Genomic DNA, 19,010 nt, shown 5'->3' with positions numbered 1-19,010 from the left:
TCCTCCCAGGTGTGGATCAGTGCGTCAGTGAGCTCCTAGACAGACTGTGGTGCTACCTGGCAGTGGTGGACGCACGGATATGTAATGTCTCAGAGGTTCTCTATTGGATTCGGGTCTGGGAAACTTGAGAAGCAGTCCATGGTACCAACACCTTCATCATCCCGGAACTGCCTACATTCTCGAGGCTGAGCTTTGTTCTGCACCAGGAGGAATCTATGGCTCACTGCACCACAGTGAGGTCTGACAATGGTGCTGAGGACTTCATCCCAGTACCCGACAGCAGTCAGCGTACCACTGGCTATGATGTAGAGCAGCGTTTCCCAAACTCCAGTCCTCAAGGCCTCCCACTGGTCATGTTTTCAGGATTTCCATAGTGTACACAGATGACAGAATTCCTGATGCCTTGATGATCCTTCTACCACCTGTACAATACTAAGGCAATCCTGAGACATGAGCTCTTGGGAAATGTTAGATCTGCAGCAGATAAAACAGGGATTTTATCAAAATTACAGCAAGCAACTCAGTGACACATCGCTGGTATTGGGGTCTCTGCCCTGACTAGATCATGCATTTCTCAGATGGTAAACTCCTTGCCATGTTTTTGTACCCCTTGCAAGGGTTACTCCACCTTATAAAAAAGATAGATGCCATATAACTAGACTGTGACATCACTATAATGTGACCTCTGGTTCCCCCAATAATCCTGAAAATGAAGTGGCCACAATACTGGATTAGCCCTCCATCCCGCTACGTCTCCCCCAGGACAGGGACACTCCTGGACAAATCAGACATTCTGTTGGATGAAGGGACCATTATTTCTGGCGGACATAAGGGTACCGTCACACAGTGCCATTTTCATCGCTACGACGGCACGATCCGTGACGTCGCAGCGTCGTATGATTATCGCTCCAGCGTCGTAGACTGCGGTCACACTTTGCAATCACGGCGCTGGAGCGATGCCGAAGTCCCCGGGTAATCAGTGTAAACATCGGGTTACTAAGCGCAGGGCCGCGCTTAGTAACCCGATGTTTACCCTGGTTACCAGCGTAAACGTAAAAAAAACAAACAGTACATACTTACATTCTGGTGTCTGTCCCCCGGCGTTCTGCTTCTCTGCACTGTGTAAGCACCAGAGCCGGAAAGCAGAGCGGTGACGTCACCGCTGTGCTCGCTTTCCGGCCGGCAGGCGCTCACAGTGCAGAGAAGCTGAGACGCCGGAGGACAGACACCGGAATGTAAGTATGTACTGTTTGGTTTTTTTACGTTTACGCTGGTAACCAGGGTAAACATCGGGCCTGCGCTTAGTTACCCGATGTTTACCCTGGTTACAAGCGAACACATCGCTGGATCGGTGTCATACACAACGATCCAGCGATGTCAGCGGGTGATCAAGCGACGAAAGAAAGTTCCAAACGATCTGCTACGACGTACGATTCTCAGCAGGATCCCTGATCGCAGTAGCGTGTCAGACACAACGATATCGTAACGATATCGCTAGAACGTCACGAATCGTGCCGTCGTAGCGATGAAAATGGCACTGTGTGACGGTACCCTAACTTTGGAACAGAAAAAGGGAATTCTTCCAGAATGGGTGCAGCCCCAATTGGATGAGACACGCAGATTAAATGAAACAATCCAATGAAAAGTTCTCTTACTTACAAATAAAAATTTTTTAAAAAACTCCATTGGGGCCGATTACAGAAAACATATTTATTTGAAAAATCAGTCTCAGAATGTAAAGAATTTCTAGACTTTATAAACTTATTAAAAAAAAAAAAACTTTACAGCAGGTAGAAAATACTTATATGTGTCCATAACTTGAAACATTCAGTGTCCGGGTAATAGGACATTTGCTTAACCCCATAACGGCCATAGAATATTTAGCATAAAATACTTTAAATATATACAGGCTATATACACATAATAAAACTTCCTTATAACATATAGAACAATTTACAGATGGTTAGTATAGTGATATGTTGGTACAGGAGAGGTTTCCAAACCTAAAAAAAAAAATATATATACAAAAATTAATTTAAAAACCTAAAATAACCTAAAATAACTGCATTACAGGGGCTGTCCAGCCTTAGGGTGAAAGTTTACCATCACTCTATGTGACAGCATTTTTCTACCTTAAGGCCAGAAAACCCCTTCAAATCATCACAACTATAAAATAGTGGGGCTCTATGCTAGGATTACTTCTGCATTGTGGAGCCATTTTTTATCTCCTCATCTGCCCCCTTTAATGCTAGCCTGGCCCCCCACCATGTACCTTTGGCCTCCAGCAATGACTAAAGGTACCTTCACACGAAACGACTTTACAACGAGAACGACAACGATCCGTGACGTTGCAGCGTCCTGGATAGCGATATCGTTGTGTTTGACACGCAGCAGCGATCTGGATGCTGTGATATCGCTGGTCGGAGCTAGAAGGCCAGAACTTTATTTGGTCGTCAGACCGGCGTGTATCGTCAGGTTTGACACCAAAAGCAACGATACCAGCGATGTTTTACGCTGGTAACCAGGGTAAATATCGGGTTACTAAGCGCAGGGCCGCGCTTAGTAACCCGATGTTTACCCTGGTTACCAGCGTAAAAGTAAAAAAAACAAACAGTACATACTCACCTTCGCGTCCCCTGCCGTCCGCTTCCTGCTCTGACTGAGCGCCGGCCCTAAAGTGAAAGTAAAAGCACAGCGGTGAAGTCACCGCTGTGCTGTTAGGGCCGGCGCTCACACAGTACAGGAAGCGGACGCCGGGGGACGCGCAGGTGAGCATGTACTGTTTGTTATTTTTACTTTTACGCTGGTAACCAGGGTAAACATCGGGTTACTAAGCGCGGCCCTGCGCTTAGCAACCCGATGTTTACCCTGGTTACCCGGGGACCTCGGCATCGTTGGTCGCTCTCCAGCGACGCTGCAGCGATCGACATCGTTGTCGCTATCGCTGCAGCGTCGCTTCGTGTGAAGGTACCTTTAGGGTCACATGTGATGCCATGTAGAGAGACCAGCAGGGTATCTGGTTATCGTTTCTACTGAAGAATTCTGTTTTTTGTACAATTTGCTGAAGATCCAAAGATAATCTGCAGATAAACGTCAACTTCAACTCAAAGCCTGAAAATCTGCACCAAATCCAGGGCTGATTTCCCACAGAATTCCATAACCTGTGCAGCTCAACCGATCACAGGCTAAGGCCACGTTCACAAGTTCAGCATTTGGTCAGTATTTTACATCAGTATGTGTAAGCCGAAACCAGGAGTGGGTGATAAATACAGAAGTTGTGACGTGTTTCTATTAGGTTACGGTCACACGTTGCTTTTTTGCAGTATTTTTTTCTGCAGCCAAAACCTGATCTCTTGACATTAAAAAAGCTGCAGACAAAAAGCAGGTTTTGCGGCGTTTTTCAGGATCCTAAAATTCAGCTTTGCTTCCACCGTACAAACATGAGCAATGCAAGGTGTTGGGTCACCAATGCATGATAATTATGTGAAACCATAAAATATTTTTCGAAAAAGTGTCAAACCGATCAAATTATTTAATGGAAACAGATTTTATGTCCGAAAAAAATAGTGACTATTCTGACCAAAAAATTTCAAGAAAAAATCCATAATTACAACAGGGCAGACAAAGTACGCCTGTGCCGGAGCCGCAGCGTGAATGCAAGAAGAGGACGTCATCATAAGATGGGAGGCCCCGGACCGGACCGGACCACGACGCCCATCGGACCCAGACCGCAGCAGGAACGCCCCTGGGTGAGTATAATCTAACCTCTTTTTCTCCTCTTTCAGGATACATCGGGGGCTTATCTACAGCATTCCAGAATGCTGTAGATAAGCCCCTGATGCTGGTGGGCTTAGCTCACCTTCGATTTTGGGGGTGACAGGTTCCCTTTAATGGTGTTTCAAGGGTGAGACCAAGAATCACAGACCTAAGGGATCAATGAGGGCAAATATTTATTTTACTATTTTTAACTGATCTCAGCAGTTTAAACAAATTTCATCTGCGGTAAAATCCATATAATTCCAAAATTGCAAGAAAAAAAAAAATATTTGGTGATCAAAATAAAAAGATTGCTAAGAACTTCATAAAACATGACTACACCTAGAAAACTAAGCTGCTCCATAGCTGCAAACCATCTAGTCATGAGTAGTAGCCAACTACTTACATGAACATGCTGCGGCTCGTCACAAGGGAGGAATCATGGGTTCTGTAATCTCAAATGTTTTCACAATTTCCTTGGGAAAAAACAAACAAAAAAATAAAAAAAATCACAACACGCATTTGAAAACCGAAAAATGGCCACGTGGTTTATTTTCACTCCTGTATACAAGCTGTTCACAACTTCTACACCTGTGCTTCTGAAACTCGGAGGCAGCCCCCACTAAGGCCTCATTCAGACAGGAGGGAATTCTTGTATGTAAAAACACGGACCTTTGAATATCAGATCCAAAACACAGCTGAAAGTGAGTTTAAGGTCAGTGTTTAATCAATGATTTTCTCATATGAAGAAATACATAAATTGCATAACTTCTCTTTGCAATGTTAAAAATGGACAAGACACAAGGACATGCACACGGATGGTAATGTGTACTATCAGTGATTTTTCACGGACCCATATACTTGTAGGGGCAATTTTGATCCATAACTTGGATTAAAAAATGGACATCTTATAGACAAAAGTACTCAGATTGTGGGGGTCTCCGCAGTCTGACATGTCAAAAGTTTTAAAAATAGTTTTTCATAACAGCTTCTGTAAGTATCTCTTGGCCAATAGTCGGGGAAGGGTCAATTATAATTTTCAGCCGTCTGAAAGCAGGATTACTCCAGCAGGCTCAGGCCACACATGACCGAATGGCCATAACATTACACTGGTCCGTCATCCTGCAGCGGCCTCCCCTTGCAAAGTTATCTGCCCATCAACTAAAACTAGAAAATTTCCCAAACGTTATTTTATCTCCTGTAAAATTCATGATCTTACCGTCCAGTCCTGATGGCTTAGACTGATGACACCTTGATATCTGGGCTGGTTATCCTTGTCGACCTGTGACTCACTGTCCTGAGATATCGGCTCTGGTAAAAGAAGACAAGAGAACTTTATATGGTCTCACAGTAGAACTGGATTGTGTCCATGGATCCCACTTAATAGCAGATAGGAGACGTGGATATAATGTGCGCTGCTGCAGAAATCACAATCCCAATATATGGATAAAAGATGGTATTTTATTCACTATTCTCTCAACGCGTTTCGAAGTTAACATAACTTTTTCCTCATGAGATGCATAAGTCGCCCTTCATGATGTTGGACTGTAAGCACAACACCCACTTGTGGACGTCGGGCCCTCATACCACCCCTCATGGAGTCTGTTTCTGACAGTTTGAGCAGACACGTGGATGTTAGTAGCCTGCTGGAGAAGTCATTTTTCAGGGCTCTGGCACTGCTCATCTTGTTCCTCCTTGCACAAAGGAGGAGGTAGTGGTCCTGCTGCTGGGTTGTTGCCCTCCTATGGCCCCCTCCACATCTCCTGGTGTACTAGCCTGTCTCCTGGTGTCTGCTCCATGTTCTGGAAACTATGCTGACAGAAACATCTACCCTTCTTGCCACAGCTCACATTGATGTGCAATCCTGGATGAGCTGTATTACTTGAGCAATTTCTGCGGCTTGCTATTGTATCTCTAGGGGTGACAGCAATGACAAAATGCAAAAGAGACCAAAACAACAGACAAAAAGGATGATAACAGAGAAATATTCTGTGGTCACCCCCTGCAGAACCACTCCTTTAGAGGTTGTCTTGCTAATTGCTGATCATTTCTACCTGTTGTCTGTTCCATTTGCACAACAGAATGATAAATTGATTCACAATCAGTGTTGCTTCATAACTGAACAGGTTGATTTCCATAAGTGTGATTTATTTGGGGCGATACTGTTAAGTGTTCCCTTTACTTTATTCAGCAGTACTATATATATATATATATATATATATATATATATATATATATATATATATATATATATATATATATATATATATATATATATATATATATATATATATATACATATATATACATACATACATACATACAGGAAATCTAGATTGTGATCCCCAATTGGGACAGTGGCAATAATGTCTGTAAAGTTCTGTGGGATAAATGGCGACATTCCAATTTTCCAAATGGCAGTGCATTTTAATTTCAGAAGCTTTAATAATTAAAGAGGTTTGCTTGTCAATTGTCAAATTTGCCAAAGAGGATTCATGATGGTGGGGCAATAAGATTCCAGCAGTCACCCGAACCTGAAACAATGACGTCACCGTCCACCAGTGACCTCACGGCTGCGGCTGCTGATAGCGTGGAGTGGAGGCCAGGGACGACTATGCCTTCCTTTTTTTATATTTTACCACCATAGCTCCTCTCTGCTATAATTAGCAATATAAAAAAATGTCCTATTTTAAAAGTAGGGGTGCAGTCGTGCCTTACCTATTATTGGTAATTTATCTTGGTCAAGCTTTATTCTTGCAAATCCATCCTTTATAAAAGAAAAAAAGACACAAGAAGAAAAAAAATGTCAAATGGTAACATTGGTAACATTTAATGTGCATTCAGATACTACAAAGCAGGAATAAAATAACTAATTCTCAGATGTCACAAAGATGGAGAAGCATAGTGACAATTTTGGCGAATAGTGCATTTTTGTTTTTTCTTTTACATTTATAGAGGTTTTTCCACATACTGTTAAGACATCTCCTCACACTTAATAATAGAGGAGGCCCTTAGTCATTTTTCAAAGACATGTGTACCCCATGGAAATTGATAGAATTGATAGAAAGCCAGGACTAGATACGCCCCACCTGAGCCTACACACCTTGTAGATTAATCTGCTGCTGGTGGAACTGTTAGAAAATTGGATAAATGAGCTCCACTCCCTTTGTTTTCATACATTTGTATGTGATGATTTGTGCATACGCATTCTCTACACCGTACATACAAGTAGAACATTCATCAGACAAGATTGCAATCCGTCAATTATGGTCAAACATTTTTTAGTGGGGGAGGGGGGACTTACCCTAATTATAAAGGAAACATGAAAGATGTTCTCAATTGTACGAGCAAAAGAATTTGGATCAATGACGAAATCAAAAAAAGATATAGGAGTATCCGCTGTAAAAAGAAAAAACAGAAAAAACAAACTGTATGTAAAAGAATAAGACGACAGATAAGGATGGGAACATTAAGAGGTTGCGAAGTGCAGGTTGTGCAGAAATACTACAATCCCGCAGAGAGGAACAGTCACGTGGAGTTATACCATGTGAGTAATACACAGTTGTCCAGTACTATTATATTAATGACCTTCCCTTATGGCGCAGACGGCCGCATAAATCAGACTGAGATGGGATCGCAAAGCGGGGACTGTCACGCAACCGCAACACATGCAGCTGCAGCACCGGACACCTGATTATCGGGAGCGCTGCTGGTATCCGGGTTCCCGCTGCAGCTATTCGGTAAACTCTACTAGCGAGCTGAATAAGGAGGGATCTGACGATATTCACTCATGTCTACTCTTTAGCTCCGCAACTGCTTACACCCAACTGCCTCCAGCACTAAGGACAGCAGATCAGTAGGGGTGCCAGATTTCTGACCCCACCAATCTAATATTGATGACCTCTCCAGAGGAGAGCTCATCAATATAAAAGTAGTGGAACAACCCTTTAAGGTCACCTTGGAAACAAACATTATGCTATGTAGACATGAGCAGATCAATACATATTACAATTATTGCACTATATGCAATGCCACAACATTTCACACTTACGATCCTCCCTGAAATAAGTTTGAAGGAATCCTAAAATCCTTTCTACTTCTTTTTCTGTAGCTTCTTGGTGAGACTCTTCCATTTTTTTCAGCTACAAAAAAACAAATAAGAAAAAATCCCTCAGGCAATAAGTGATTGCTTTGTTTATGTGCATGGAATAGGAATAGGAAAAATGTAGAGATGACAAAGATATATAAATGCATTTTGCAGTATGGGATTTACGGACTGACTTTTTGAGATCCTAGCTCAGAGCTGATTCATCTGCCCGATCCACGAACAGCAGGATCAGACACTGGCTGTATGATCTCAGCCATAATGTTTGACTCTGACATGCTGCGGCGTACATTAAAAGCTGGTTGGGGACTGAGACGTATAAAGACAGGTCGGACAGAGGGGTCCACGATGGCTTCTCCCCACCCAATGATTGGATCACAGGTCTCTCCCTATACACGCACAGAGTCAAACATACAAGGCTGAAATCATAAAGCTAGTGTTTGGTACATGCCGTCTGTGGATCAGAACACATGTATCTATATTGCGCAATTTTCCGATACCCGTAGCGTCCCCATTTTTCGTGATCTCTGGTTGCGTGAGGGCTTATTTTTAGTGATACCATTTTGGTGCAGATACGTTCTTTTGATCACCCGTTAGGCTACGTTCACATTAGCGTTAAGCTAATGTGCGTCGGGTTTGCGTCGGCGACGCAGCGGCGACGCATGCGTCATGCGCCCCCTATACTTAACATGGGGGACGCATGCGTTTTTTTTTGTTGCGTTGTGCCACACATGCGTCTTTTTTGCCGCAAGCGTCGGACCAAGAAAACGCAACAAGTTGCATTTTTCTTGCGTCCGATTTTCGGCAAAAACCGACGCATGCGTCGCAAAACGCAGCGTTTTTGCGTGCGTTTTGCCGCGTTTTTGCGTGCGTTGCGTCGCCGACGCAGCGGCGCACAACGCTAGTGTGAACGTAGCCTTATTGCATGCAATGTCGCGGCGACCAAAAAAAACATAATTCTGGTGTTTCGAATTTATTTCTCGCTACGCCATTCAGCGATCAGGTTAATGCTTTTTTATTGATAGATCCGGCGATTCTGAACGCGGCGATACCAAATATGTGTAGGTTTGATTTTCTTTTTTTGTTTTATTTTGAATGGGGGCGAAAGGGGGGCGATTTAAACTTTCATATTTTTTTTAAAACATTTGTTTTTACTTTTGCCATGCTTCAATAGCCTCCATGGGAGGCTAGAAGCTGGCATAGCCCGATCGGCTCTGCTACATAGAGCGAAGCTCAGATCGCTCCTATCAGTAGAATTGTGGCATTGCTATGAACGTCGACCACAGGGTGGCGCTCATAGCAATCCGGCATCAACAACCATAGAGGTCTCAAGGAGACCTCTGGTTGTCATGCGGATGCATTGCTGACCTCTGATCACGTGAGGGGGGTCAGCGATGAGCGAATTTCCGGCCGCATTGCCGGAAGCGCTAGTTAAATGCTGCTGTCAGTGTTTGACAGCGGCATTTAACTAGTTAATAGCGGCGGGTGGATCGCGATTCCACCCGCCGCTATTGCGGGCACATGTCAGCTGTTCAAAACAGCTGACATGTCCCGGCTTTGATGTGGGCTCACCGCCGGAGCCCGCATCGAAGCAGGGGATCTGACCTCGGACGTACTATCCCGTCCGAGGTCATAAAGCGGTTAATCAAGTGTTGGATTTGTTTCATCCACTTGGTAGTGCTGGATTTAGTTTTGTCAGCTCGGACCGGTGACTACACACAACTGTAGTAGGTGTGGTTAACAACTCATCCGAGCACGCTCATCACTATTTTCTTACTTTTCTCCTGGGTTCATGCCACGTTCTTTCTACTCCATCAGGGGCCTCTGTCTGACATATCCAACAACTTCAATGAGGCAAAAAAGAGTTTAAGCTATAGACCAGACTATTTGACCTCCTTTCTGCCTGGGTCCGTTTTTAGGCCAGACACAATAGCGTGGCAGATGGTCTGAAAAACTTTCTTATGGCTTGAGGAAATATCTCCTGACACAGTGCAGAGCAGGGAGGAGGACATGGTGTGAACCCAGCCTTATTCAATTGCTCCTTTTAGGGTATGTGCACACGTAGGAGGGATGTCTGCGGATTTTTCCACACCTGTTTTTGTAAATCCGAAGGTAAACCGCAATGCGGATTACCTGCGGATTTACTACGGAATTACCGCGGATTTACACCTGCGGATTTCTATTATGGAGCAAGTGTAAGTGTAATGCGGAATAAACAACGCAGCGTTTCCAAGCGTTTTTTTCCGCAGCATGTGCACTGCAGATTTTGTTTTCCATAGGTTTACATGGTACTGTAAACGCATGGAAAACTGCTGCGAATCCTCAGCGCCAAAACCGCTTCGGATCCGCAGCAAAATCCGCAGCGTGTGCACATACCCTTAAGGACACAGAATTCCAGTAGTTTGCCCCCTGGCACCATCAGCAGAATACAGATGGCATTTATTTATCCCAGCTGTATTCTCTGGAGGTAACAAGTAAAGGGGCTGTTGCATTTTCTGACCAGAACTGAGGATGCTCATTCCAGCAGCGTGGCACACACTTATTACGTGGAGATATTTGGTAACGTGGTTTGTACAGAACAATCACAGTTCTGGAAATATTTTACCTGTACAACCCACAATGCAAAACCTTGGACCACACTGCTGCTAAGTGTACAGGCTCTCTGAAACAGTAAGGCAAAGTCCACAAACCTGAGCTGGCATCACTCCCTTCTCCGCTACTTTACTAGCCCTTTTTTGTCGCTCTATCTTTTGACGCATAACTGGCGGTTCGGTCTTAAAAGAACCCAACCTATTGGGGAAAAAAAAGTCAGCTCGATTTTACAAAATTCATTTTTAGAAAATTACTTAAAGGGAATCTGTCAGCAGGTTTATGATACCTCATCTGAGAACAGCCTGCTGTAAGCAAAGAGAAGCTGAATCCAATGATATATCATACAGATTAATGGGTGCAGCCGTTCTCATACAATCAGAGTTTTTAAATATAGCAATGAAGCAGAGCTGAGGAAGCTAACCCCGCCCACACCAGGCTCTGCATGCACAATGTCCATAGACAATGAGCTGCCTGTCACACGAGGGGCGTGTCTAACCAAGGCTCATGTGACCAGATAATGGCTGGTGCTAAAACAATCATTGTAAGCAAACAAAACCACAGAGCTTGACTAAAGGCCCCGGCACACATAGCGATTTACCAACGATCACAACCAGCGATACGACCTGGCCGTGATCGTTGGTAAGTCGCTGTGTGGTCGCTGGGGAGCTGTCACACAGACAGCTCTCTCCAGCGACCAACGATCAGGGGAACGACTTCGGCATCGTTGAAACTGTCTTCAACGATGCCGAAGTCCCCCTGCAGCACCCGGGTAACCAGGGTAAACATCGGGTTACTAAGTGCAGGGCCGCGCTTAGTAACCAGATGTTTACCCTGGTTACCAAAAAAACAAACACTACATACTCACCATCTGATGTCCGTCAGGTCCCTTGCCGTCTGCTTCCTGCTCTGACTGAGTGCCGCCGTACAGTGAGAGCAGAGCGCAGCGGTGACGTCACCGCTGTGCTGTACTTTCACTTTCACTTTGCGGCGCTCAGTCAGTGTGGGAAGCAGACGGCAAGGGACCTGACGGACATCAGATGGTGAGTATGTACTGTTTGTTTTTTTTTACATTTACGCTGGTAACGGTTACTAAGCGCGGCCCTGCGCTTAGTAACCCGATGTTTACCCTGGTTACCAGTGAAGACATCGCTGGATCGGTGTCACACACACCGATTCAGCGATGTCAGCGGGACCTCAACGACCAAAAAAATGTCCAGGCCATTCCGACACGACCAGCGATCTCGCAGCAGGGGCCTGATCGCTGGTACGTGTCACACATAGCGAGATCGCTACTGAGGTCGCTATTGCGTCACAAAACTTGTGACTCAGCAGCGATCTCGCTAGCGATCTCGCTATGTGTGACGGGGGCTTAAAGATGCATCACTGAAATCTGGGTTTTAACCCCTACAGCATGCTGTCTTCAGCTTACATAGCAAAAACCTGCTGACAGATTCCCTTTAAACTCTAAACTCACATGAAATGAAATGTAGGTGTTCTTTTGAAGTATTTATCAGCTTCAGTTCCCAGTTTTTGCCAGGCGTCTTTGCTAAGGTATCCCTTGGCACCATCCTCGTCTTCACTATCACTGTCTGCATTTTCCAGTCGATTTATACCCATGAATGAAAGCTGGGAAAAAGCATCAGATATTGTTAGACAACGTTCATTGTTTATAGAGTTTATATTTCTAAAGCTGCATTAATACTTCTCACTGACAAAAAGAAATATATAGAAATAAACCTAAGCCTTTTTCTAATACCTAAAGTTTACGGCTAGTGTGAACACGACCTTATTTATCTCTCAGGCTATGTGCACATGTTTGCATCAGATTTTTCTGCAGCAAAAAAACAGATTGTTGGCAGGAAAAAGGTTGTGTTTATTTGCAGATTTGGCACATTTTAACTTGCATTTTTTCCCCATTCATTTGAATGTGTGAAAAATACTAGAAGAATGTTCATGCTGCAGATTTGGAAAAACGCTTTGGTGGTTCATCTACAAGGAAAAAATAAGCAGCATGTGCATAAGATTTCAGAAATCTCATTCACTTTGCTGGTACTGAAAAGCGTGTAGAAAAAAACGCGTTGTGTGGACAAGCAGTTAGTAGCTCTTAGGCTCTTGTTATGTAACTAGGTTCATATATGAAAAAGCATGAAAAAAAATCAGGGCTTACCACGTTTATAATCCTGTTGCCTGCTGATATTGAAAGAAACTGGTCTCAGTACTAATGGCAGTTCTAGTGACCTAGTTATTTAAGGATTATAGTTCTGGTGCTGTATTTATGTACTATTAATGGTTCTGGTGTTCTATTTATGTACTGATGATGATTTTGGTTTAGTATTCATGTATTGATGATGGTTCTCGTGATAAATACAGCACTAGAACCATCATCACTACATGAAACCTCACCAGAGCCATCAGTAATGTTTGAATACAGCACCAGAACAACCATCACTACATGAATACATAACCAGAACCACCATTAGAACAAGAATACGATAGCATCAGTACATGAATACATCAGTCACTATGACTAAGGGAGGCTACACACCAGAAAAATGTCAGAATATACATAATATAGAAAAATAGGAGACAAAAAAAGCGCAAATAGGGTCTTTGTGTGGAAACTTCCTGAAGAAGAAGCCATGAGCTTCGAAACGCGTTGAATAAACCACCCGAACACCATACAACTATATCTGGATCCATTATTTGTCACAGCAGCGCAGATTTTATCCACATTATTATTATTTATTATTATTATTTATTTATATAGCACCATTGATTCCATGGTGCTGTACATGAGAAGGGGTTACATACAAGTTACAGATATCACTTACAGTAAACAAACTAACAATGACGGACTGATACAGAGGGGGGAGGACCCTGCCCTTGCGGGCTTACATTCTACATTCATCTAATATACATAATATGACATACTGGCTTTTTTTTTTTTTTATCAAGATGATATAAAAATTGGGCCACTGCAAAATCAAAAACAAACAAACAAATAAAAACAACAATGACAGCACCCCACAAGAATCAATGGAAATTGAGACATATACACTACACTAGATGCAGATTTTCACTGGAGAGGTTGTCATCATAACCCCCAAAAACAAATAGTACAGGTGAGAAGTCAAAGTTATCTAGGATCTACGGGCTGATGAAGTTACTGACTGATGACTGTAGACAACATACCAGATCCTCAGCAAATGATGTCGGGTCAAAAACGGTCATGTCCGCCTGGAGCTGATTGGCTTTTTCTTTCCCAAGATTTGTTGCCAACACGAGAAACTGAGCATCAAGAGCGGCTTCTCTGGGTTTGGAGACTGGGGATTTAAAAAAAAAAAATAAAATGTATACATTAATGTAAATTTCTAATAGAACAACTAATCAAGGGCAATAACTTCCAGCTAAACAGTTTTTTCAAGATAACTGTGGGCAGCTTAAGTGTAGGTCAAAGGTCCAATTTGCATTAGGAAAATCCAAATTGGAATTTTGAGCAGAATGTTGGTTTTTGCTGCTTTTTTTTTGCAGGCAAAACCTGCTCTCTTGGCAGTAAGGCTAGGTTCACATTGCGTTAACAGCAGCCCGTTCAACACATGCGTTAAAAAGCTGCTGGTAACGAAAGTGCCAATGTCTTATCGCTAGCGCAGATAGAGCTAGCAGATGCTTTATCTGCGCTAGCAGTGACGGACCCGGAAACGCTGCAGCCCGTGTCCCAGGGTCCGTCACTCAATGACGGCACATCGCTAGCGCACGCCCATTATGGGCGTGCGCTAGCGATGCGCCCGAAATAGTTATGCCGAGGTGTAATGCAGTCCGTCTAACGGACTGCCACAACGTAATGTGAACCTGGCCTAAAGAAGCTGGCTTTGCTGTATTTTTGCTGCTTTTCTTGGTGCGTATTTTAATGTCTGTTGTCTATAATGCATGTTTAATTTAGTTTTATTCACCAAAAATGCTCCAAAATATATGGTTGCGTTTTTTGCAGCATTTTTGCACTCTCATTGCTTTCCATTGGTGAAGAGAAATGCAGAAAGAACTGACATGCTAAAAAAAAAAAACCCACTGCAGTTTTCCAATTCAGTCAGGAAAAAAAAAAAACAAGCCAGTGCATGAGATTTCTGAAATCTCATAGCTTTTGCTGGTAGTGTAAAAATCAGCTTTTCATTTGCATAAAACAAACTGTTGCAAAAACGCAACGTATGATTATAGCCTGATGGTGCATTTACCTAATTAGTCATTTAGTGGCTGTTTAGGATGACCGCACTCCTCTGGTGCATGAAACGATTGGTAATACTATCCGCAATGATTGTTCTCGGGTGCATATGACCCGTGTACAAAGCCAAGCTTAAAAATCATTTCACCCGACGAACAAGCATTTAGCTCATTCGCTGGGCGATTGGCAGCCTGTTTTCATTTGCCAAATATCAGGAAACAAGTGTTTCTTTTTCCAAATAATCGACCAGGATAAATGCACCCCAAGATTAACACGAAGATTTCTACCATTGACATGACAGTAAATCTGCACCCTGATTCAATGAAGCCAATCTGCGAATTCTCAATGGGAAATTGAGTGCAATAATGAACATGAATTTAAAATCCAGTGCGTTCAGTTTTCTGCATGGATTTTCCCCAGAACATGAGCACAGGGTACACTTGCATTGCCGGTGGAGAGTCAGCGGATTATGTGATCACTTACCTTCTGCAAACAGCTGATTGGCGGCCTGGAGAGTATCCGTCAGCTTGTTACTCCTGGAGCTCAGCATGTCTTCCCTGTGCTCTACATAGAAAGAAGCGTTTACAAAAAAGGTTAAAGATATTTGCTGGAAAATCACAACAAATAGAAAAAGTCCTCAATATAAAGTCACGTTATCAGCAGAGAACAAAAGTTTACCAATACTAGCACTTGTTAAATGCAAGAAATCTGTATCGGTCGCATCCACGTGGCCAAGAAACAAAAATTTAAGCTGCGGCAGGGAAAGATGAAGAATATAAAACCCACACCAGTCTGTGATTGTTCGTCTGTTCTCTGTATTTTTTATTTAGATGCTATGCTATTACACCTTCTCATGTGCAGCACCATGGAATCAATGGTGCATTTAGAAGATTGGATAACAGGCAATAGTAGGATCGCTCACTCCATGCCAATGATCACCCATCATATATGCAAACTACTCATTCATGGGGAGACTGGATTCTTTGGGCCAGGAAATACAAATCATTTTTATCGGCAGAACATCGCTTCGCGTACCCAGGACCTGTGCTGCCAATAACATGACAGGCATGTGTCCAGAAGGATGGGATCAGTGATCACTCTGTCCCCATCGCTGCTCATCAGCCTGCGGAATCCAGCACCACAGGACTTGTTATTTATCTGATCGGTAGCACTGACGTCTAACTGCCCTAGTAATTATTAGGGCTCTGTGCACTTGGCCCATTTCTGGAGCTTCACCGGTCATTTATATCTGAAGATCAGCTCACATAACAGCCTTATTATCCTTCGTTCCCACGCTGCGTATTCGCTCACAATAAATCTGATTCATTTTACAATGTCAACATAGTGGAAACCAAAAAACAAGGGAAGGGTAATGTATATATATATGTATAAATATATCTAATATAAAGGGAATCTATCATCAGGTTTTTGTCATGTAATCTGAGAGCAGCATACTGTAGGAGCAGACAACCTGACTCCAGTGCTCTTTCACTTACTGGGCCGTGTGTTGCTGTTTCAATACAGTGTTTTCTCAGCAGGAAATTATAAAGACAGGACTAGATGTCTCAAATGCCACCTATACAACAACAGTCGCACTCAATAAAGGAATTTTTAGAATTTTCGTTAATCAAAAAAAACGTGATTTCTTTATTGTGAACAATAGTAGGTAACGTTTCGACCCGCAGGGTCTTTCTCAAACCTTACTTTCAGTGGTAGATACCAAAATGAGAGAATCCGGTGTCTGCGGTGGTGGTGGACACCACCGCAGACACCGGATTCTCTCATTTTACAGCCCCTAACGGGACTTCTGCATCTCCACAGGGATTTACGCCCTCTTCTTGGTATCTACCACTGAAAGTAAGGTTTGAGAAAGAACCTGCGGGTCGAAACGTTACCTACCTTGAAACACTGCGGTGATACCCTCATTTTGGTGTTTGTTCACAATAAAGAAATCACGTTTTTTTTGATTAACGAAAATTCTAGAAATTCCTTTATTGAGTGCGACTGTTGTTGTACAGGATTATAGTCTGGAGTATCCCTCCAGGTTCAGTCTGCACCAGCACTAGCGAGAGTGCACGTCTTATCCTTCAACACTCAAATGCCACCTAGTCCACCTCTGCCCCAAGCCCCACTAAGTATATGCTCTCTTTGTGACTATACAATTAGCACAGAAAGCTGCAATCAGTGGTGTGTGCGGGGTTATACACAGCTCAGCATTCTGAGCTCTGCTAGCTCTACATCAGAGCAAACAGTGATTCTATCACAACTGCTGCACCCAGTAAACTAAGTGACACATAGCTGGAATCAGGGTCTCGGCCCCAACATCATCCTGCTGTCAGATCTCATAAAAGGAATGTCATGCCCGTGCATATTAAACCTGCAGCGTGAATTGATAGGAACAGCAGATCCGCAGCGTGGCAACTTGTGCTGCGAAAGTAGTTGCCAGATTCATGCTTGTTAATGGGCAATGTGCAGCTTCAGTGGGGGAACTGTATGACCCCAGCAGAGACTCTATGACCCCAGCAGGGACTCTATGACCCCGGCAGGGACTCTATGACCCCGGCAGGGACTCTATGACCCCGGCAGGGACTCTATGACCCCGGCAGGGACTCTATGACCCCGGCAGGGACTCTATGACCCCGGCAGGGACTCTATGACCCCGGCAGGGACTCTATGACCCCGGCAGGGACTCTATGACCCCGGCAGGGACTCTATGACCCCGGCAGGGACTCTATGACCCCGGCAGGGACTCTATGACCCCGGCAGGGACTCTATGACACTAGGCGGCCGCAGAAAACACAATCCATGGGGGCGAAGCCTAACCTGCGGCCCCTAGCGTCACGCCAGTCTCTTATTATGGGATAGGATGTCCCGTTATTGCTTCGGCTTCCATAACAGGTAATAGAGGGTTCATGGCCGGATTTTGGGGGGTCACTGGCAGTCACAACATTAGTCGACGTTATCGGTTTTGAAAAGGATTTCCCCAATTATCATGTTTCACAGGAAAACACACATTTACTGACATATCGTCATGGTAACAGCGCCAAAGATATCATTGCCATAGCAACCAACTAGAATTCTGCTTTCACTTTCTATACTGTTCTATGGTAGACACAGTAAGACGAGTGCGCACTGCGCATGTTCAGGCCCAGCTCCCCTTTATCGCCTCTACCACCCCCTGCAGGCCCCGGCTCCCCCACACTCACGTTGCATGCTCTGCATCAGCTCCCGGTACTGGTGTCGGATCTGCCGTCGGTTTCCATCATCTTGCTCCACCTCGAAGCTCCGACTGACGTCGTTGTCCTCCATCTCCTCGTCGTTAGTTGACCTCCTCCGGGACATCTTGTACGGCCGCTTCTCTCACAGGACACCGGACAGGGATAGAGCGCGGCTGTGCGCAGGCAGGCCGGTGACGTATACGTCACATGTCCTACACGTCACGTGTCCTACAGGCCGGTCACGTGACTGTCCTGGGCCTTCCTGGTCGGCGCTGACAGAGGCCGGCACTGCTGCCTGGAGGACGGGTGACAGCGGGGCTGGGGTGGAGCCAGGGCAGAGTCTCAAGGGGGCCCCGAAAATGTTGCCAGTATGGGGCCCCGGACTTCCTAGTGGCAGTCCTGGCTGTCAGGGACTTTGCGTGGGATGGTCCTCACCAAAGCGGCCATAATGATACCAAAGCCACTGACTGAGGAATAACATCGCTGGTAGTGATGGGATGTGTCACGGAGAGCACAGGCGCCGCATCTCGCTGCCGGCACTTCTCTCCACTGATTGGCAGCTTCCTGTGTACACTGTGCATAGGCAGAAAGCTGCCAATCAGTGGTGGGGATAGAGATATACTCAGTTTATGAATATGGAGGACAACAGTTACTAGTCCTCTACTGCTAACAAAACAGCAAGCAGCCCAGTAAGTGACACATGTCGCTGGAATCAGGCTGTCTGCCCCTACATCATGCGCTCTCAGATTCGATGGAAAAAGCGGGTGACAAATTCCCCTGTAGGCGGTAATACCGAGCACTGCGTCCTTGCCAATGTCTACCAGGCACAGCGCCACACGTCATGGTTGTGGCCAGTATTACATCTTGGTCCCATTTTCTGAAGTACCAGGCGCTGCCACTATACAATGTCTTCAAACACAGACAGCCCCCTCATGCTCTCCTGCTCCCACCTGCTAACACGCTCTCTGCGCCTCCTCACTGCCAGCGATATCTCTCCAAATCCTGGTGCTCCTCACCACATTCCCACAGTCATTTCTACCTCCCATCCACGATCTGTCACAAACTTCCGTAACCTCTCTAACCTTATACCCATTCACCCAGCCCCCACTTCCCCAGTCCCACT

At 44.5% G+C, this 19,010-nt stretch overlaps 1 protein-coding gene across 2 annotated transcripts; it reads right to left on the bottom strand.

The window, feature by feature from the left end:
- Positions 1-1,697: 1,697 nt before the first annotated feature.
- NSMCE4A (NSE4A component of SMC5/6 complex) lies at positions 1,698-18,438 on the bottom strand. 2 transcript variants are annotated; one of them, XM_077258705.1, is made up of 11 exons: positions 17,876-18,438; positions 15,153-15,233; positions 13,646-13,776; positions 11,928-12,079; positions 10,552-10,651; positions 7,808-7,898; positions 7,061-7,155; positions 6,475-6,523; positions 4,976-5,067; positions 4,163-4,232; positions 1,698-2,003 (listed from the first exon to the last, which is right to left on the bottom strand). In XM_077258705.1, exons 1-10 carry the CDS (start codon positions 18,009-18,011, stop codon positions 4,182-4,184), a joined length of 978 nt encoding a protein of 325 aa, XP_077114820.1. In that variant the 5' UTR covers positions 18,012-18,438; the 3' UTR covers positions 1,698-2,003; positions 4,163-4,181. The 2 variants fall into 2 exon arrangements, with proteins under 2 accessions (XP_077114820.1, XP_077114821.1); XM_077258706.1 differs by lacking the exon at positions 1,698-2,003 and adding an exon at positions 3,865-3,925.
- Positions 18,439-19,010: the final 572 nt, after the last annotated feature.

Source organism: Ranitomeya variabilis, chromosome 4 (assembly GCF_051348905.1).
Source record: "Ranitomeya variabilis isolate aRanVar5 chromosome 4, aRanVar5.hap1, whole genome shotgun sequence".
In the NCBI taxonomy this organism is placed as follows: Eukaryota; Metazoa; Chordata; class Amphibia; order Anura; family Dendrobatidae; genus Ranitomeya; species Ranitomeya variabilis.
This window is presented reverse-complemented; position numbering and strand designations above follow the sequence as displayed.

Coding starts and splice junctions, on each gene's coding strand:
- NSMCE4A (XM_077258705.1), bottom strand. CDS start 18,011: ATGTCCCGGAGGAGGTCAACTAACGACGAGGAGATGGAGGACAACGAC. Junction 13,777..15,152: donor CAATCAGCTGTTTGCAGAAG/GTAAGTGATCAC, acceptor TTAAATCCCCAG/TCTCCAAACCCAGAGAAGCC. Junction 7,899..10,551: donor AGGGAGTGATGCCAGCTCAG/GTTTGTGGACTT, acceptor GTTTTTTTGTAG/CTGAAAAAAATGGAAGAGTC.